A 22,810-nucleotide genomic window follows, 5' to 3' on the forward strand; every position below is an offset into this window, starting at 1 on the left:
GACATTGCGTCCTGAATTAGTGAGAGGGGTCACCAAATGTTCGACTGCGTCACTGCTTTTATTACTAACCTGAAAAGGGCCATCTGGCTGTCTGCCAGCATAGATCTCCATGTTGCTGGTGTAAAACAGTTTGGGCCCAACTGTAGCAAAAATTATTATTCCATATTTTGCCGGCTTAGACAGTATGTATTGGATAAAAGAGCAATATCCTCTGAAGGCCTCGAATTTCTTGTCAGTGGTGATGTTTAGGCCTACAATGTAACAAGATTGGCAGCTCTTCACAAACTTGTAAAATGAGTCTCAAATTAGCGCCAGGTGGTCCACTACTCTGCGTTCTCTAAGTGATTGTCTATCATAAATCCACAGAGCTTGTAACAGAAAATGAAACCTGTACTCGCTCATGGTCAATCAAAATATCTCTATTCCGAACCCCTTGGAATCCCACAAATCTTAAAGACTTTTCCTTCCCACCTTGTGCATTCCAGCTATGTATAGAAGTCCAATGAAGGCTTTTATCTCGACCATGTCCATTGGGTGAGTGTTTCGTTCTTGCTGGTAATTGCTTTGGATAATTTCAATGCATCAGTTCGTGTACTTAAGTCATTTCCGGCATTTCCTGGTCAAATAAGGATTCCCATGTTTTTGGAATTCTTCAATATTTTTTTGCTTACCCAGTGACACCAGGAACCCGTAAGTGGAGAATATTGTGTTTTTGGTTTTTCCTGTGGTTTTTATATGGTGTCTTTTTCCAATCGAATAATTCGATTATTTTCTTTCCTCTCTTCCTATAACAATGATACATGTCGCCATATTCCTCACCTGAACTTACGTCTGTGTCAGTCTGTTTGATATCTGAGTTGTCTCTTTCTTCTATGCTTTCTGAGGCATCAATATCAATCTCTTCATCTCCCATATCGAGAGTAGGAACCCTGGGTGCAGCATGTTCTCCCTCGTCGTCGCTGTCATCAAACAAAATTTGTTGAAAATGTGTAACTTCTGGATTGTGTGTATCATGAATTTCATTTGAGCCCGTATCCAGACAAACAACTGACCTGTAAACAATGTTAATATTCTATAGTCGCAAAACAAAATAAAAATAAAAAGAGTAGTCAAGACCATTGTAAAGAAATGAGGGAGACTAGAATGTAAATGCTGGCACTGGATCGAAGAGATCTACATCTACATCTACATTGATACTCCGCAAGCCACCCAACGGTGTGTGGCGGAGGGCACTTTACGTGCCACTGTCATTACCTCCCTTTCCTGTTCCAGTCGCGTATGGTTCGCGGGAAGAACGATTGTCTGAAAGCCTCCGTGCGCGCTCTAATCTCTCTAATTTTACATTCGTGATCTCCTCGGGAGGTATAAGTAGGGGGAAGCAATATATTCGATACCTCATCCAGAAACGCACCCTCTCGAAACCTGGCGAGCAAGCTACACCGCGATGCAGAGCGCCTCTCTTGCAGAGTCTGCCACTTGAGTTTATTAAACATCTCCGTAACGCTATCACGGTTACCAAATAACCCAGTGACGAAACGCGCCGCTCTTCTTTGGATCTTCTCTATCTCCTCCGTCAACCCGACCTGGTACGGATCCCACACTGATGAGCAATACTCAAGTATAGGTCGAACGAGTGTTTTGTAAGCCACCTCCTTTGTTGATGGACTACATTTTCTAAGCACTCTTCCAATGAATCTCAACCTGGTACCCGCCTTACCAACAATTAGTTTTATATGATCATTCCACTTCAAATCGTTCCGTACGCATACTCCCAGATATTTTACAGAAGTAACTGCTACCAGTGTTTGTTCCGCTATCATATAATCATACAATAAAGGATCCTTCTTTCTATGTATTCGCAATACATTACATTTGTCTATGTTAAGGGTCAGTTGCCACTCCCTGCACCAAGTGCCTATCCGCTGCAGATCTTCCTGTATTTCGCTACAATTTTCTAATGCAGCAACTTCTCTGTATACTACAGCATCCTGCACCAGTTTCTATTATATAAGTGCACAATAATAATTTACACTTCACATACAGAATGCTTGAATGTAAAACACAAGAAGACATTACATTGAGGAAAATTTGATGAATCAAGAATACTTACGGGGATGGTATCTGTGCGATCCGTCGCTCCTCTGTAGCTAAGATGTTGCTCTTGCGGAGGTAAACAACTATTGCCTGTTGTGAATGCCCAAGTCAGGGGGATGGATGAGATGGGGTAAATAACACCGCAGGTGGTGAGACATAGGCACAGAAACACTACCTAGTGGGTCTGTGCTATCCAGCACCAGCATCGGAGTGTTAAAAAATAAGTATTAGTGAGTAAAGTTTTATATTATGCAATGCTGAATGTGTGTCCTTTTATGTTTTAATCTCTTTATTCAATATTTGCCTTTTAAATGCTGAACAAATAAATAAAATAAATATTAACATAAAAATAAGTGAGAATGACTATATATATGAATATAATAGAGGGAAACATTCCACGTGGGAAAAATATATCTAAAAACAAAGATGCAGTAACTTACCAAACAAAAGCGTTGGTATGTTGATAGAGACAAAACACACACACACACACACAAATTTCAAACTTTCGCAACCCACGGTTGCTTCATTAGGAAAGAGGGACGGAGAGGGAAAGATGAAAGGGTGTGGGTTTTAAGGGAGAGGGTAAAGAGTCATTCTAATCCCGGGAGCGGAAAGACTTACCTTAGGGGGGGAAAAAGGACAGGTATACACTCGCGCGCGCGCACACACACACACACACACACACACACACACACACACACACACACACACACATCCATCTGCACATATACAGACACAGGCACCAAATTCATATTATTAAGGAAAAGACCTTGTTTCAGAAAGCGGCAAGCATCCAGCGCATGTTGGTCTATTGATTACTCGTATGATTTTGAATGCATCCCTCTTGGTTTTTGAACATTTTTGGTCAAATTCTAAGTTGATTTCTTAATGAATCATAAGTTGATTTTTGAGTGTGTGCATAGTGTACGTGATGTCTCTGCCAGGGGAATCCCCGTCACATCTAGAAATAAACTTTTGTGCAGACAAAAGGGGACGGGTCTATACGAGCTGAGCGAATAAAGCCGAAAGGGTGAATGACAATCACTGTTTATGTGCTTGACTGGGTTCGCAAATCATCAGCGTTGTTATAATTACTAGCGAATTCCATAGATTCAGACTACCAGAGTGGAAATAAACGACTAACAGGAATAACAGGCAACAAAGATTACTTATTGTCTTCTCCGTGTATCCAAGAAAATGAAATTTTGACAGAAAATTTTTGGCCAGACTGCCACACTACTAAGTTGAACAATCCACGCCTAGCAGCTGCTAAAGTTCTATTCTGGAAGTAGCGTGGAAAATGCGTTGTACGAACACGTAATAATGTCTAACCAGAGAATGAATGTGGGATAACTAAACCGGCGATTGTGGCTGGGTTAGTGAAGTTAACCAGAGAATAAAAGTAGACACTGGCAGGAATAGTTACAGAATTAGTGATGACAAGATTGTTTATTAAAATGAGGAATGAGAAGAAACAGGGACTCTCACAAATTACGGAAGAATATGATGATTGCAAATTTATATAAAAATTTCGTACTACTGCTTTTCGATCTCATGCTTCAGAACCTAGAGAGTATGAATGAAATGTGAAACTATTTTCTAACATAAAACTTTTTGCTTGTAGTAGGCCTAATAGGAATTTGATATTGGTACTTCATGAATTATATTCTGTCGTGTTATAAAAATGAACATTTGTGCCAAAACAGTCTCGTTTATTTGGTGTGTGTAACAACTGCTGCAATATTAGGCAGACCTATTTCGTTTTATCTAGCAGACAGTGACAAAATACACATAATCAGATATAGAAACAACACCAGTCTTGGATTCTATTTGTATTAACAACTTTTCTAGTATTAGACAATGACATTTCGTTTTTTCATGTAGCAAAACATTGCCGAACTTTGATGAGGTAATAGATTCTTTCCCAGAAAGGAAAGTACGCCATATAAAGCTGTGGCAAGATTAGAGAGGAAAAAAAAACTAGGACTTAAGGACTGAAGAAATGTGTACTGTCTTGCTTGTCTCTTGTCTTTATTCGTTTTATGTATCATATTTAATTTTATGCCACACAAAAGCAGCAAGTTATTAGCTAATAGGCAGTAAAGACTGCAAATTTTCTGAATTGTTCTTGTTCTGCCGGTTACAAATAATCCCATCCAGTATTAATTGAGAAATTTTTTTAAGAGGGGCAGGATGTCAAACCAACCATCTGGGAGCAGGAGAGGCACCACAGGACATTTTAATTTCCTACAGCCTGATTATAGTTTGATGGCACCCTTTACAAAATACTACAAGTTTGAATTCCACAGAGCGAAATACAGAGACGTGCAATGGAAGAATGCTGTGTGAAGAGGCGTGGCACTGCACTTCAGCACACTTTAAGACCAAGTAACATGTCTTACATTCCCTCGAACATATATGTTTTATGTATCAGACTCTTCAGAAAGATGTACGCTACAAATTGAAGATATTTTTGAGAAGTTGATTTTTTAAATTTTTGGCGTCCTACCTCAAATGCTCGAGGGAGGAGGAGCGCCACTATCTAATATTGTCCCGGTTCGGAAATATCGTAGATCCGGACCTGCTGCACAGAGCAGTCTGAGTTGTAGTGGGAAGGTGGCAGTCTCCACGTGACCCGTGTGACAGTCAAGCGTTAATCGCCTTGCAGAACAATGAAGTTATTTTTGTCGGTTTGTTAAAGAAATTGGACTTCTATTAATTTTTTTCTACTGAGGCCAATTTATTTAAAACAATGTGTTTAATTCCACACTATTTGCTAGTTCCACCTGTTCGCTGCATTTCAAGTTCACATTTTCATCTTCTAGCACATATGGTATTATGCTATAAAAAAGGACCAAACTTGAGATAATACGGTACTGGTACTCCAAGAAAATTTACATCTGAATCTGGACATACGAATGTACACTTTAAGCTGAATTATGCATTTTAGATGGCTCACAAAATTCCGTTGCTCTTGGAGTATCCTCTGTCTTGTTTCTTTTATGACACAGTGTAAGATCTTCCAATGTTTTACACGTACAAACATACGGGCTTCCTGCGTCATCGTAGCTGTGCAAACGCGGTGACACCTGTCATCTGGTGCAACTGCTGAAACGAATCTATTTCTATGGTTGTTTGAAAAGCGTTATTGTCAAGTAAAGTAAATTTCCTTTTTCACAAGATGAACTCTGTGCGTGACTGTCCGATAAGTTTCTTAAATCACAGAGCGTTTGACTCTCATTCAAAAATCAAAGCTTTGAGGACAACCATTTAGAATATTTTCCAGCTCAGAAGATCAGACATTTATGACGTTGTTAAAAATTTTACTGGCACATTTGTGTGATGTATCTTAAAGTGTAACACGTGCAAAAAAGATCAACATTATGTGTGAAAGCTTAGCTTCTCTTGCAGCTTATTAATCTTAGAGACCAATATTATACATGAAAGCTTTTCTTTTCTTGTAGCTACACTATGTATAGTGATTTAAACCATTAACTTTTCCTATTTGTGTGTTCGTGCTGCTTAACAGTGATATTGCTATTGGCTGACTACATCCCATGTCCCATGCTCTGAATATCCGCTGTCATCGGTTGGCGAGATCGCTTGATACGAGCTACGACTAGCTTACAAAAGTGCATCGCAATCTTGATTTCAATCCTTCGGAAAGTAACATGCGGTGTTTGATGGGATTCGAATTTATACTTTCGTAATACGAAAATGTGCAGTGTACATGTTGCTGTGCATCAGACATCTTTCCGAAACATGTTTTTTCCCCGAGTTTCGTTTTCTAAAGTGCTGGGAAATTCTACGCCGGTGTATAAAACCACGACCATTGAAAGGATTGATAAGTTTTACAGTTCCGAGGAAAAGTATACTGTTACTTAACACGGAAAAAGTATACTGTTACTTAACACGGAAAAAGTGTATTTTCATCCGGGATAAAGTGTATTTTTAACCTGAAAATCCGGGAATTTTTTTTTCTTGTCCACGTGTACACCCTGAAATTTTATCAGTCAGAAATTGTATACTATAATTAGAACATGATAAAATAGTAGATACTACTTTATGGATGGTAAGCTCTGATGTGTATGGAGGTTCCCAAAGTCTGCTAAGAATCTTCGAGAAAGTGGAAATTTTATACTTGGAATAATTGATAAACTAACATATTACTTTAGTGAAAGTGTCCACTTTTGAAAACAGAAGAATTGGAGCTCGTGTTGTAACACTGGATCTGGAAAGAATTCATTTAAGATTAGAGCATTCTGGAACACAAAAATTTTGAATACTGATAGCTTTTGAAGTATTCAGTTTCCAGAAAAAGTAGAATGTTTTCCTTAAAGCAGATAATGAGGGCTTTCAAATAAGCTATGTTAACAATTTTGGGATGGGCCCAAATCTCATGTGGACTCTGGCTCATAACTGTAGATGTCATATCTGCAGAACTATGTGTTGTATACTGATAATTTTTCAGGTACACTCAGTAGTAAATGTGTCTACTGTCTAGAAAATTTGATGCAAATAGAGTTAGTAGTTAAGACTGTGAGACTCTGCTGCCTCGAAAGTATTAATCTTAAAACCAACAAGTTTTAGCAGGGTAGAATTTTGATGTGCAAATGGTTTACAGGTATCATAAATTATGAATGTTCTTTTTAAATAAAATGTTTCCATTTTTAAAAATGAACATTCGAGTTTGCAAAAATATTCTTTATTAATCAGTTTCGACTTATCCACAAATCATCTTCAGAATTTTTTGGCCTGCTATGGCTGGTGCCAGCAGCTGCTCAGATTTTTCGTCATACCACGATTGTACATGCTCTCCGTGGACTGTGTTGTCAAAATTTATGAAAATGTTTCCACATGAACTAAATATGCTATTGTCATCAGCTATTGGTAAAATATATTGTGACTAATAAAATCTATTGAAATACTGCTCGAATAAGAATTGTTAATTTTGTGTAATATGCATTACTAATGAAAATAGTTAAGAAATGGAAAAGCTGTAATATTAATCTCTGGAGTAGTATAAGAGCAAGTAGAATAATCCCATATTCTTCTGTTACACTTGCAATGCTCAATAAATGACCAAATGTATAACATCTCCAGTACCTAAGACATGAAGTGCATTGATAACCTTATACTGTCACGTGCATTTGCATATGTCTTAAGAATGGAACCAAGCTAAGTACAATTATACAAATTTATTGAGTGTATTGGGGACTAGCTATGACTTGTTATAGGTATAAATCATAATGACACAGGCCTTCTCCTACCCCCTTCATTCTGTTTATTCTGTCTGTTGTGACCAGTTTTGCCAAGTGTAAAGTGGGGGGGGGGGGGGGGGGGGGGAGGGGAGGTGCGTGCGTAGGAGGGGGTGTGGTATATATCAGGTGCCTGTTCCCTGACATTTGGACCGATTTTAGGTTGTATTTTCTTTTTATCAGCTGAATATAAGCAGTTAATGGTTTTTATTGTGCAGTATGCAAAATGACCGCTGTGGATAGATATTCAAACACTGGTGTTCATCTTCATGTAGTTAATTACAGAACAATAAACTTATCCCTTTCCTTGATAATACTGATGATTGAACCCGTATTCTTCAAATAATAACCAGACATGGTGCCCCTCTAGCTGCAGAGGCAGACGGCAGTAATCATGTGGAAATTATAAATAAACCATGACTTTTAAAATGCCAGCAGTTTGTTCTTCCATACAATTATCATTAGCAAGGTAATAGATGTAACTGATGATGCTAATATAATAATAAGTGTCCATATTTGTAGGCTTGACAGATGTTTGAACTATGAATATATGTGTACAGTATGTAAGTCACCATAACAGCAATGTGAATCTAGGTATGCTTTTTATTTAGCTATGTTTCTTCTCTAACTTGTTTTAGTGCTCGGCAAAGACCCTGAAGAATATCTCGGAGATGTTTTACTATGCACAGAAGGCCGTCCTGCATCCAACTGCTCCACTTTACACCGTGGAGCGGCAAGATGTGAGTGATAGAGCACGTAGTTGAGAACTTGATATTAACATCCTACTGTGTAAGAGTCAGTATTTTACACACACACACACACACACACACACACACACACACTAAGGAATATTGGTAGAATAAGAAAATGTATTTGGAGTCACAACTTTGTGAGTGACATGAGAAGGAAAGATGAACACAGAAGTTGATAGTAAGAGAAAAATGCATGAAGATTATTGCAGTGTCAGGGAAGGAACATAATTCAGTAATAGAGAAGTACAAGCTGAAATAAAAATAGGCTTTTGTAGATTGCAATGAGGGCAAGAGAGAGGGAAAAAGTGATCATTAGAAAGTAACACATTGTAATAAAGGAATAGTATGTTGAGATGGATAACTTAGTAAGTAACAAAGAGTATGAGGTAGTTTTACAAGTTCGGATAAATGTAATTTTATTTTTATCTTCACTTTTGAAATGCTGGTTTTATCTCTCAAACAGTATTACACCGTAGCTATACAGTTGGTCCAGTGACTTTCCAGATTTTTTTTATCCCTTCAGTAATGTAGGTCTTCTTGAAACTTTTCAAAATCCTCCCTTATTGAGGTGACCACTTTGTTCTTTATTTTTCTTCCCTTCAAGTAATATTTTCAGATTCACTGCTTTTTCAGTAGTTGCAGTGGCATCAGTCTGATGTGGTGTTGTAACATTAGTGAACATTGATTTGCTATACTGGTACTATGAACAGCTGAAGGGGAAACTAGAGCTGTTATTTTTCTGGAGGGCATGAAGCTCTACTGTATAGTTAAACGATGATGGCATCCTCTTGTGTAAAATACTCTAGCGCTAAAATAGTCTCCCATTAGAATATCCGGATGAGAACTGCTGAGGGTCAATGTCAGGAACATGAAAACAAAACTAACATTGTATGGGTTGTAGGGAAGGTAGGTTAGAGAATTTAAAAAGGAAAATTATTTGAAATTTGTTATAAGAGACTGGATTTTAAAGGTCAGTTCGGTCTTATAGACAAAAAAATCAGTCTTGATTTGCAATGTAATAATGAAAATGGTAATTTTTTTTTTTTTTTTTTTTTTTTTTTTAAGGGATTGGTACTATGCCTTGTCACTAGTAGAAAAGGAAAGAGGAGGAAAAATGGTAGGAGAACATGGACTGAAGAAAGGGAAAAAAGAGAGAGCCTCCCTAGTAGTATTTTGCACAGAGCATAGTTTAATCATCACTAACAGTTCATTTAAAAATTGTGAAAGGAGTTTGTATATGTGGAAGATACATGAGGACACTGCAAGTTTTCGGACTGATTACATAATGGTAAGAACAAGATTGTGAAGCTAGATTTTAAACTGCAAGTCATTTCCATGGACAGATGTGGACTCTTGATTATAATATGTTGGTTATGAACTGCCGATTAAAACAAAGGAAACTGCAAACAGGCAAGAAGTGAAGGATATGCGACCTGGGTAAACTGAAGGAACCTCAAGTTGTTTGGAGTTTTGGGAGCACTAGGCAACATTGGACTGAAACAGAGGAAAAAACATTAGACCAACAGGGGAAAAGAATGCAATAGAAGATGAGTGGGTAGCATTGAGGGATGAAACAGGGAAGGCAGCAGAGGTTCATACAGGTAAAAAGACAAGGCATAGTACCAATCCCTTAAAAAAAAAAATTACCATTTTCATTATTACATTGCGAATCAAGACTGATTTTTTTGTCTATAAGACCGAACTGACCTTTAAAATCCTCGAAGATCATCATATGAACTTTTCTTCTTCTTCTTCTTCTTCTTCTTCTTCTTCTTCCTCTTCCTCTTCCTCTTTCTCTTTGTCATCATCATTGTCCTCTTCATATATAAGCAAGCTCTGTATTTCCCTGTCTGTTTCCCTTTCACAGACTTTTTCAGATGACTGCTGAACTGATCTACCACAAGAAGAGAACTCTTCTTCAGTAAAGCATCTTTCCTTCTCTCCCACACTCTGTTAATCCATAATTTCATACCAGCCTTGTCCATCTAACCTTTGTCATGTATGTGAACAACCTGGTAGTATTTTAGAAGGTTTTGGCATTGTTTGCACTTGAAAATGATATTGGATTATATTTAGTACCGTAAGGACATGAAAGGACAACAGTGTAGTCCACTTGTTTTTATAGTTACAGTTTTAGCACCTTTCATGGCAATAGTTCTGTTACCCTGCACATCAAATGTCAGAGGAGTTTCTTCCATATTTGCTATTAGGCTTAGTTCCTCACTGGTTTTCTTGCGATGTTGAATAATAAAGTGTTGGAGAGATAATATTTTCTCTTCATACACTTGTGGCATTTTCTGGGATATTTTTATTTTGGTGTGCATGCTAAGTCCATGGTGCTTTGTAAACCTATAGCACCAACGAACTCCACCCTTATAGTCTGTTAAGTTCCACTGTAGTGTTAGCTTGTGAGCATGTATTTGAATCAGTTTTTTATTGATTCCAGTGCCATTTTGATGGTGTCCTTAAATCCATTTCAATATGTGATCTTCTAGTTTTGGCCATTTTGTTTTCAGTCCTCTATTTTTTTCAGCTCTTCTTTCCCAGCTCGCCAATCGTGAATGGCTTTTTCTGTTGGTGGAGGATCGAAATGCCGCTCAGTTGCACTGTTTTATGTTCTTGTGCATATGCCATTACTTTCAATTTATAGCCCACAACATATGAATATGTCTTATTTTTTTCCATTATGAAAGTAGCTACTAAAAAAAATATTGTACTGTGACCGATAACACAAATCACTTTCGAGTTCACTGGCACCGTGGACTGCAATTGTGCATGATAGGCTAGACAGTGTTCTGGGTTTGTGACAGCATGGCAAAAGGGAGGCAGTGTTAGCAAGCTTATGAATCCCCATAACTCATCTTTGTTGCATTAATGTACTGCTGCTGCCAGTTGAATCCAGTGTTGCCAGACAGAGATAGGTCTCCCATGGGATTGAATATATGGCCATTTTTAAGTCGGGTGGGCATTTTAAATCAAACACTGGACATTTTATATCAATTTCAAGTATAAAATGCACCTGAATTTGGAGGTAATTTTTCGAAGATAAAATTGCGTCTTATAGAAAGTGTCTGTGAGGCATCATGGAGCTGTCCACTCAATGTCATTGGCCTGCATGGCAGGCAAAAAAGTGGTCTGTCTCTATTACATGGCGGTAAAACCCCAGTCGGCTGCAGCACTTTCTCACGTCACACGAAATAAAAAAATAACAATAACCAATACCTTGGGGAAGAAAACATCAAATTTATAATAGTCCATTAAGAGCAGACTCCAACTTAAAACTTCTGGTATTTTCAAAACAAAGTGATCAAGATAGCACCTGTCTATCAGAGACTTGCCTCTGATGTACTACTGACGGGATGCACAGATATCAGGACACAAAGTGCAAATGATAGTTATCACAGTGTCATTTGGTCCAAGTGTCAAAAAAAAAAGACATTTTTGAAGATTGGAGAAAGCAGTAGTCCCAAAACACCTTCATCACCCTCTCAGAAGATGATTTGCTTATTTTGAGGTAAACAATGAATCAAGCAGTTCTCAAGATGCTACCTAGATAAGGAAAAGTTGAGTAAAAAGGCTACCTTGGTCTTGAAATTTGTCGAAGAAAAAGAAGAAGAAGCCTTACAGGAGCAGGAAGGGAAAACATATGATGTTGGTGAATTTTAATGGATTTATGTCTTGTACTAGTATTTATTCTTTAATAAAATTTTGAAAATGATTTTACTGTAAGTTTCTTTTTCTAAGTTAAATGCCAACTTTTTTATACTAAGACCTGTTATCACCCTAGGCGCAGTGAAAGAAGATACAGAGTTAGTTGTTTGTTCCAGTAAGTTATAAACAGTGCTTTGACTCGCTGTTGACATCAGCTATCGATGCCCATCGGAGAGTGGCGCTGTAAACGACCTTGAGCCCACTCGAGGTAGCTCAAGCCACACTTGTTGTTCCTGGCCAGCCACTGCTGTGGTGGTTTGCCACCCGGGTGGCTCCAGTGCTGGATGCACTGCTGCAGTAAGTGAAGGTGTCACATGTGTTGGATTTTACTTAACACAATGGATTTGGGAGGTGCTCCATCCCCTCCTGCTCACCGCTGCCCTTCCTTATCAGTTGAACTGTCAAAACTGTTGCTGTGGAGTCATGTAGTATGATAGTCTTGCCCTGCTGCTCAGGTAGGCAGTGGTCAGTTTGCCAAAGTATCAGAAAGGTTGGTGTCCTGACCTGGGACAAAAGGGAGATCCCCGGGTCCCCCTATCTGCAACAGCAGCAGGCTGTGCTGCTGAACTCAGCAACAGGTGATTATGGCGAGGTAGCCATCTCACTCAGTAGCAACTGTTGTTGCTCATTAGCGTGCAGGAAATCTACACAAGACTTGTCCCGTATGTCACTTCCCTGTAATCAGGGAATCAAGTGTGAATGTCATGTACACCATCAATCCATCTGACAGACTGCCTTACGAGCTAAAATGCAAGGGTATTTATGGAGTAAAGTAGTGGCTAATGTTTACACGACATCACTTGCCGTGACCACATAGGTCTTGCTGTTCTGATGGTGTCAACGATTTTCACTCTGCCTTGCTTGTTAAACAGGTTTTTTATAGTACAGGCCTAGTCATAAAAGCTCTTGGTATGCATTGTTGCATTAGCAATAGTCATTCTTTCATTGCATAATAAAGGTGGTGTGACCCTTTATAAAGGTGATGTGATACTGTCTAGCTGCCTTGCCATATTACATTTCTGCCAAGGTCTGCTGCCTCATTTGCCAGAAGCAGCAGGTTGTTTTTTACCCTGACCCTCTCAATGGTGAAATGTTACCTTTCATGCCTGCTTCATGTTGGCACCGCCCTTCGCTCTGGGACTTTGAAGATTTTTAACTGTTTGCTGTCTTGCACAAGATTGACATACAACATATCCCTCTCCTCTAAAAAAATTCGTCCTGAAGTTTAGGAAAATCAAAAAGGAAAAAATCTTAACCTGTAGTAAGAAAAACTTACTCCGCTTACAAAATTCTGTGTCACAATTTCTGTTTCTCTCTCTGGTACAACTCATTACACAGGGATCTCATATGGTTGTCTGATTGCATTATTTTGTGTCTTAGGAAAGGATAAACTGCACAAGTGGCTGCTAGTACTGTGGGTATGATAGTAGCTGGTACACTAATGGTAATCGTGTTCTGATTTCATTCATGATGATGATGATGTTCCTGACCATGTCTTAACATTTGATCAGAACAATTTGCCCATTTTCTGCATCAGTTAATTTATTATGACCTTTAGAACCGTAGTGTCTACTGTATAATTTAGAAAAGAAATATTCTAAATTGGTAAAATGCTGAAGGACTTTTCTGGACAATACAGTGCAAGTTGTACACTAAGAATTACTGTAGTACCTGTGATTGTTGGTGGTAGATGAAGGTTTACTCCTGCTTTATTACATTCTGTTCTTTTGATTAATATACCACTAAGCTGCAATTCTACTCTTGCCATTCGTGTAAAAGTCTTGTTTTTGTAACAGTTCATTATCATCATTTGTGGCTTGTACCCACCAATAAATACAATGATTTCTGACCCACTGTAAATGTGTTTGTGGCTACATGACTGCCTTCTTACACTCTGATGTATTCATATTCCCCCAAAAATAGTGTACTTCACTTGATCATTTACGCATTTGAATTACTCATGCAAGACAAATAGTAATAATTTTGTTAATATGATTCCAAAGATCTTCTCCTGACAGAAATATGTGCATTTCCCGTTGTTTAGATGCAACTAATACTTCATTAACCGAGAATTTAATCCATCTGTCAATAAGACTCCATCCAATTAAATATGCATGTATCGTATAACATTCAAATTGTGCCTTAAAGCTGGTCACTGACAACTGTACATTAATATATATGTGTTCTTTATCTGGGTAAACTTTTAACTATGGAAACATGATAGTAAAATGCTGTAATCCTCTTGTATATGGAAATAACATGCTGCAGACCTGCAGGAAATTGCTTTTCTGCTTGCAGTAATTCTTGAAGAAACCTTTTTGGTGTTAACGGCATAGTGCTTCATTGTTTAAGCGTAGCATGGTGGACAACTTTTGAATCCTCCTGATTCTATTCTAGCACTACTTTAAACTGTCCACTAATTTTCTCTCCATACTTTGTTGCCGAATGTTTTTGGATGAGTGTGTATTATACATAAATTCTTAATCATGGTAACTATTATTAGCGTATTTCTGTAATTCAGTTGTTATTTTATTCATCATTTTACTTATATTTAACAATCTGTGCTCCATACCTGTAATTTGGATTGTATGCTGGTCCACTATTGTTTCTGTATGTCTTGCTACTTCTTGCACTTGACGTATTGTACTATTCAGATCTGAGATCATCATTATTTTCTGTGTCAAACACAGTTTTTAGTAGCTTACCACCCACACTCAGGTATCTTCTCTTGCTCCATCCTAGAGAATATGGGATTGTACCTGTTACTTGCTGCAGCTGTTTTCTCAGCTTATCATAGGAAAACTTAAGTTCATAATGTTCACTCCATATATTCTGTATTGTATAGCCCCACTTTGCTTCCTTTAGCACTTCTAAGAACATATCTTGCAAACCTCTCACTTCTTTCCTTAGCTTCCAGATGTCGAAGGTTAGTCTCAACGACCAGCTGCGATTCGTGACGACTACATCTGGCTGCTGCGCAAACAAAACCCCATTCTGAAAAGGTTGGTTGACACTTTGTTCTGCTGTGAAGATGGCCAAAATTGCAACACACATCGAACTCTGTCTAGACATGATCCTCGCCATCACCTAGAGGAAATCCTGTACATGTATTCCTATCCTCCCCCAAAAAAGAGGGGGGGGGGCAGGAATACAACAAAAAGTACCTATTTTCTTAAGTACACTACATGAATCAATGAAAATAAAGCAAAAATCCTACTAGTACTCATGTATTTCTCCATCTCTGACTATGTATTCCTTGGTCTCAACTCATATGGCCTATTCTGTGCTATTTCTTTACCCTTTTGCTTTGTCATTCCAGTACATGGCGTTTGTGCGGATGCTTGTGGAAAGAAATTTGTATTTAATTCTACTGATATGAACTACAGAAGTTCATTCTGGTAATTGTAGTTTTACATTTACAGGCAACTTTACCTAAATCTCTTGATCAATACCCTGAAACTTCATCAAAAACTTTGTATTAGGTTTCAGAGTGTAGGGGTTTGCAAGTAGTTCCACTGACCTGTCCAATACTGTGATAAATTCCTCATACTTAATTTCAGACACTCTTGACGTTTTTGTGCTTTCTTGTTGAACAGTTTTACTTTTTGCCAGACTTCCTTTAGAGTTTTTACAAATAGCTTAACGTGTTCACCTTCTCTTCGCACCTTTGGTTGAATCGTATCAAATGGCTATGGCATTTTGCAACCAAATACAACCTTGTAACTAAGGTGATAACTAGAGTTATGCGAAATTCACGTGCTGCAAATGCAAAGTTTTGAAAGTGAAAAAAATGATACTCCAACACTGCCCGAGTATAATCCACGATGATCTCAGTCAACTTCAAAGTGCAATAAAATGTGAAAACAACATATTTCAGTTTAATTTAACAAAATTAATAATTTCAGTGAAATTGCTAAAAGTTGAATATACAGGCACTAGACTTGTACTGTTTATAATATACAGGGGGTTTCAAAAATGACCGGTATATTTGAAACGGCAATAAAAACTAAATGAGCAGCGATAGAAATACACCGTTTGTTGCAATATGCTTGGGACAACAGTACATTTTCAGGCGGACAAACTTTCAAAATTACAGTAGTTACAATTTTCAACAACAGATGGCGCTGCGGTCTGGGAAACTCTATAGTACGATATTTTCCACATATCCACCATGCGTAGCAATAATATGGCGTAGTCTCTGAATGAAATTAAGCGAAACCTTTGACAACGTGTCTGGCGGAATGGCTTCACATGCAGATGAGATGTACTGCTTCAGCTGTTCAATTGTTTCTGGATTCTGGCGGTACACCTGGTCTTTAAAGTGTCCCCACAGAAAGAAGTCACAGGGGTTCATGTCTGGCGAATAGGGAGGCCAATCCACGCCGCCTCCTGTATGTTTCGGATAGCCCAAAGCAATCACACGATCATTGAAATATTCATTCAGGAAATTAAAGACGTCGGCCGTGCGATGTGGCCGGGCACCATCTTGCATAAACCATGAGGTGTTCGCAGTGTCGTCTAAGGCAGTTTGTACTGCCACAAATTCACGAAGAATGTCCAGATAGCGTGATGCAGTAATCGTTTCGGATCTGAAAAATGGGCCAATGATTCCTTTGGAAGAAATGGCGGCCCAGACCAGTACTTTTTGAGGATGCAGGGATGATGGGACCGCAACATGGGGCTTTTCGGTTCCCCATATGCGCCAGTTCTGTTTATTGACGAAGCCGTCCAGGTAAAAATAAGCTTCGTCAGTAAACCAAATGCTGCCCACATGCATATCGCCGTCATCAATCCTGTGCACTATATCGTTAGCGAATGTCTCTCGTGCAGCAATGGTAGCGGCGCTGAGGGGTTGCCGCGTTTGAATTTTGTATGGATAGAGGTGTAAACTCTGGCACATGAGACGATACATGGACGTTGGCGTCATTTGGACCGCAGCTGCAACACGGCGAAAGGAAACCCGAGGCCGCTGTTGGATCACCTGCTGCACTAGCTGCGCGTTGCCCTCTGTGGTTGCCGTACGCGGTCGCCCTACCTTTCCAGCACGTTCATCCGTCACGTTCCCAGTCCGTTGAAATTTTTCAAACAGATCCTTTATTGTATCTCTTTTCGGTCCTTTGGTTACATTAAACCTCCGTTGAAAACTCCGTCTTGTTGCAACAACACTGTGTTCTAGGCGGTGGAATTCCAACACCAGAAAAATCCTCTGTTCTAAGGAATAAACCATGTTGTCTACAGCACACTTGCATGTTGTGAACAGCACACGCTTACAGCAGAAAGACGACGTACAGAATGGCGCACCCACGGACTGCGTTGTCTTCTATATCTTTCACATCACTTGCAGCGCCATCTGTTGTTGAAAATTGTAACTACTGTAATTTCGAAAGTTTGTTCGCCTGAAAATGTACTGTTGTCCCAAGCATATTGCAACAAATGGTGTATTTCTACCGCTGCTCGTTTAGTTTTTATTGCCGTTTCAAATATACCGGTCATTTTTGAAACACCCTGTATCTATGACTGTATGTGATATCAGTACATAAAGATACAAAAGAGTGAAAATTACAATCATAAACAAACACTTGTTGCATAGCTATTTATGTGCAAGATATGACTTACTGCTAACCTGTAGAACACACACATTTATGCACTATAGGGTTACTATGAGTAGATAAAACGAGATACATAATTGAAAAGTGAACACTAAACCAAGGATGTTTTATTTATACCAGGATAGAATAATGAACCAATAAAAGTGAGGCAAGCAACAAACATCAAAGTTAAGATACATAAGAAAATCACCATCTGCAGCTTACAAAACTTTACTAGATGATTTCGAAGAGTACATTTTCTTGCTTTCTTGCATGTGAAAATATAGTCATGTAGACTTTTTGAATTTGATTCTTATCAGATTTTTTTCTTAACTTTTATTCGCTTTGTTCCCTACCCATATACATGTGTGAGTCAGATGAAAACTTTAAATTTGTAATAACAAATCGAAATTTCGCGCCGTTATCCTATAAGTTGGTAAGCGTGCTACAGACAGCGTGCAGAATGACCTGCAGGTGGCAGCATAGTGCAGATGCACACATACCGTCGCAGTATGAGTATAAAGGTGCCTGCCCCACTTGTACCAGGGAAGAACAGTGTTCTGTTATTTGGTTTTTGCATAGTGAAGGTGTGAAACCTATTGAAATTCATCAACGAATGAAGGTTCAGTACGGTGGTGCACGTTTGTCACAGCAAGAAGTCTACGAATGGAGTAGGAAGAACGCAAATGATGTGACTTCAGTGGAAGATGCTCCTCGTCCAGGTCAGGCACAACGAGTTGTGATTCCACAGAGCGTTGCAGCAGTTGAAGCCATAGTGAAGGAAAACCACTGAGTGACACTTAATGACATTGCAGCATGTTTACAGACTAGTCATGGATCAGCACACCATTTTGTACATGATGTGCTCCAGTATCACAAAGTGTCTGCAAGATGGGTGCCACGGCAGCTGACTTCTGAAATGAGAGAACGACTTGTTGATGCTTGTGAAGAACTTCTTCAGCACTTTGAATGAGAAGGTGATGGCTTCCTTGCAAGATTCGTTACTGGTGACGAAACCTGGGTTCACTTCCACCAACCGGAAACAAAGAGAGCAAGCAAGGAATGGCGCCATTCCTCATCATCAAAACCAAAGAAGTTTTGAACAGAACCATCAGCAGGGAAGGTTATGCTGACTCTCTTTTGGGGCGAAAAGGCGTCATTTTGGAGCATTACATGCCTAGAGGGATAACTGTCACCAGTGCATCACACACAGATCTCCTAAAAAATCATCTGCGGCCTGCAATCAAATCAAAGCGACGTGGATTGCTGTCAGCAGGTGTCCTTTTGCAACATGACAATGCAAGGCCCCACACTGCCCATATAACAGTTGCAACAATCACAGACCTGCATTTTGAGTGTCTTCCTCATCCACCATACTCACCAGACCTTGCCCCCCAGTGATTTCCATATGTTTGGACGCAATGGGAGGAAAGTGTTCTGATGAAGAGGTACGCCATGCGGTGCATGAGTAGTTGCGTGAGCTACCAAAAGAATTTTTTCTAAAGGAATTTATGCACTTTGTATGTGCTGAAGGACTTGCAACGAGTGTGGGGGAGATTATGTTGAAAAGTGATACAGCTTTGTACCACTTCTGCACAGTAAATAATATTTAAAAAAATATTTTAAGGTTTTCATTTTACTCACCCTCGTAAATACAGCTCCTTGCACAAAACACGGAAATGTTGGTGAGAAAAGCAGCAAACAAACTTCTTGGGAATTATGGCTTTGCGTTGGGGACTCCCCAGTTGTGATAAATAGCAATTGGCAACTTTGTGCCATAGTGATATGTAGATGTTGGCTGCCAAGTGTGCAGTGTACTGTTAGCTGGTGCTGACTGCATTGTCATCTGGTTTTGTCACTGAGCTGTGATGTCGCTGCCTGTGTTTTGCAGCACTTTGTGTGTGTGTGTGTGTGTGTGTGTGTGTGTGTGTGTGTGTGTTTGAAAATGAGTGATGTTGTGGATGTTGGCCCACTGTGGAGTTATCTTCAGCTTCAGTTTGGAAAAGGAAGCCAGTTATCAGGAGCTCATGGAAACTCAAAACACAGGTTTGTGTTACCTGCTTCTTACCCCCACATCCCACCACTCCCCATAGCAAATTCTCTCTGCTCTCTCTCCTCCCCACACTCCCTGATAGCGGGATGCCAAGTTTTAGTTCACAAGTTTGGTTTGGCTGTTCTTTGGCTGTTTTTTTTTATGTGAAACCCAGCTGAGAGGAGGAAGGACAAATTAGAAAAACGCATTAAAAGTGCTAGTCACAAGGCAAAAAGAGTGTCTTCTTTGGCTGCAGGAACTTCATTTAAAACGCAAGCTGCTGTTGGTGAGCTGCTAGATGACGCAAATAAATAAATAAACAAAAATTTAAAACAAAATTGAAGAATGAATCTGTGCCACAATATATAAGGCGTACAACTTTGTTTCTGCCGTTTGCCTATAAGTGGCGACAATGGTAAGTAGCGATACAAAGAAACAGATCACAGACGTCGGGCAGTTAGCTTGGACCTCGGTCAGCATAACCTCATTCAAACATAAGTACATTTGCGCTGCATCATAAAGTTATTCTTGATTGAAAATGTCAGTTTACGAACCTAATTCTCTTCATTTGCGGGAGACGTTATTGTTTTGTTTCAATATGAAGAAAACAGCGGCTTAGTCTCATCAAATGCTCTCAAGTACATATGCGAAGGATGCTATTAGTGAAAGAACATGTTGTGAGTGGTTTCAACTCTTCAAGAACAGTGATTTTAACTTGGTAGGCCGGCATAGTGGTGGAAGAGAGAATGTTTTCGAAGATGCAGAATTGGAGACATTTCCGAATGAAGACTTGCGTCAAACTCAAGAAGAATTGGCATGATTAGTGGGAGTGACAAAGCAAGCCATTTCAAAACGTCTCAAGGCTATGGACATGATTCAGAAAGAAGATACTTGCGTCCCGAGTGAGCTGAAACCAAGAGACATTGAACGGCGTTTGTGTGTTTGTGAACAGTTGCTTCAGAGGCAAAAACGGAAGGGATTTCTGCATCACATTGGTTCATTATGATAACTTTAAATGCAAAAAATCATGGGGATATCCTGGCCATGCTTCCATGTTGACGGCCAAACCGAATATTCACAGCTCCAAGATCACTCTCTGTATTTGGTGGGACCAGCTCGGCGTCATGTACTATGAGGTGTTAAAACCAATTGAAACAATCACAGGTGCTCGTTATCGAGCACAATTAATGCGTCTGAGCAGAGCATTAAAAGATAAATGGCCGCAATACAGCGAGAGGCATGATAAAGTCTTTTTGCAGCATGACAATGCTCGACCTCACATTGCTAAAGAGGTCAAAACGTACTTGGAAATGTTAAAATGGGAAGTTCTACCCCACCCACCATATTCTCCAGACATTGCTCCCTCTTACTATCACCTGTTTAGATCAATGACGCATTGCCTGGCTGACCAACACTTCCGATCTCACGATGAAGTCACAAATTGGATTGGTTCGGGGATCACTTCAAAAGATGAACAATTTTTTCGATGCAGAATGTGTACATTGCCTGAAAGATGAGAGAAAGTAGTGGCCAGCGATGGAAAATACTTTGAATGATACATGTATAACCAATTTGTTTCATTATAGCTTCAAATGTTGGGGAAAAAACAGCAGAAGCAAAGTTGTAGTTAAAATGTGTTTGAAGGCAAACATCCCATTGACTAAACTAAACGATGTTGAAGTTAGTTTATTTTTTAATAAATACATATCCGGTGCTGAATTGAGATAGATTTCATCAAGAATATGTCAGACAGTGTAGTGACGAAATTAAAGAAGAATCAAATATGCTTTGAAGGGTGTTCCTATTGTGATTATTACCAATGAAAATTGTGACGAAAATGGTAGGTGTGTAATTGCAGTTTTATTTCGGACAATGACTGTAACATCAGAACAGAAACTGTATCTGGCTCCCTGTAACTTTTTAGATGTTCCTAACAGAAGTACTTCTGCCCAGGCCATAGTAAGCACCCTAAAAGACTACAACAACGTTTAATATGAAAATGTTGTGGCTTCAGTTTCAGACTCTGCTGTGTACATGGGATCTTCTTATGATGCCCTTCATATATTGAATGGAAATCTGTTTAATACATTTCAAACGCTCGAGGCACAAAATGAACTTAATTGGTAACATCTTCACGAAATAATTACAGGAGCTAAGTTTTATTGTTAGTGAGGTGAAAATGGCATTTCTGCACTCACAAAATGAAGAGCACCTACCTTCAGTTTCAGCAAGAGAAATATCTTCAGCTACCAGAAAAACTTTTTTCCAATCCAATAATCAAGAGATGGAATTCTTGGTTCCAAGCAGTGCAGTACTTTGACACACTAACCAGCAATCATCAAAATTTTCTGATCAATAAAAAAGAAAAATTTTGCCATTGAGCTCATTCTTGATCATTTAAAAAATAAAGCTACATCAGATTTAGTCATCTTACAGTGCAAATTTGTGAATGAGAGTATCAAATTACTATTGAAAGGAAATTGTGAACATTGTTCTTGAACAGACATTATTAACTGTTTGTGGTGCAAACGTGTGTTTGAATGAATCTGCTGTTGTTAATATATCAAAAAACAGTCCACAATTTGAAAGGACTGCATGTGACAAATTTTTTGAAGCATATTTGTCATTCCATCGACACTTTGTTGACTTTTTGAGATGTGATGAGAAACCTGATATAGTGCAACGTCTTTTCTGTGCAGAGCTTAAATGCTTAAAATAAAGCTTTCTGTGCGACCATTTGCCTGTGGGTGGAATGGGCTCATACGTAATTTCTTAACTTTCAGTAAGTGATACAGCTGCTTAATGAGTTCAGGCAACAACATATTATGAGCTCAAACATAATGAGATATCTTCAACTGAATGGCCACCTCAATGTTAACTAGCATGGATGTCGAAAACGTCAGTCATATGAAACCCAACTCTCACTTTTCTCACATGACATACTGAAAGCTTTGGATCATGGCAGCCAGGTAGATGCTGTATTTCTTGATTTCCGAAAAGCATTTGATTCAATACGACACCTAGCCTTATTGTTAAAAGTTTGATCATATAAGCTATAAAGTGAAATCTGCGACTGGCTTGAGGACCTTTTGATAGGAAGGACACAATATGTTACCTCGGATGGAGAGTCATCATCAGATATAGAACTAACTTCAGATGTGCCCCAGTGAAGTGTGGTGGGACCCTTGCTGTTCACACTGTATGTTAATGACCTTGCAGACAATATTAATAATAAAATCAGGCTTTTTGCAGATGATGCAATTATCTGTAATGAAGTACTGTCTGAGAGAAGCTGTATAAATATTCAGTCAGATCTGGATAAGATTTGAAAGCCGTGCAAAGATGGGCAGCTTCCTTTAAATGTTCAGAAGTGTA

The 22,810-nt window shown here is 39.0% G+C and overlaps 1 protein-coding gene across 3 annotated transcripts in view; it reads left to right on the top strand.

Annotated features, from left to right (window-relative positions):
• Positions 1 to 22,810, top strand: part of LOC126411880 (mitochondrial Rho GTPase) — a 181,961-nt gene that overhangs the window by 61,573 nt on the left and 97,578 nt on the right. For all 3 annotated transcript variants that reach the window (XM_050081399.1, XM_050081400.1, XM_050081401.1), the window contains exon 5: positions 7,991 to 8,092. In XM_050081399.1, the coding sequence (XP_049937356.1) occupies positions 7,991 to 8,092 (102 nt within the window). The remainder of the gene's footprint in view (positions 1 to 7,990; positions 8,093 to 22,810) is intronic.

The sequence above is a fragment of the Schistocerca serialis genome, chromosome 1 (assembly GCF_023864345.2).
Source record: "Schistocerca serialis cubense isolate TAMUIC-IGC-003099 chromosome 1, iqSchSeri2.2, whole genome shotgun sequence".
Lineage (NCBI taxonomy): Eukaryota > Metazoa > Arthropoda > Insecta > Orthoptera > Acrididae > Schistocerca > Schistocerca serialis.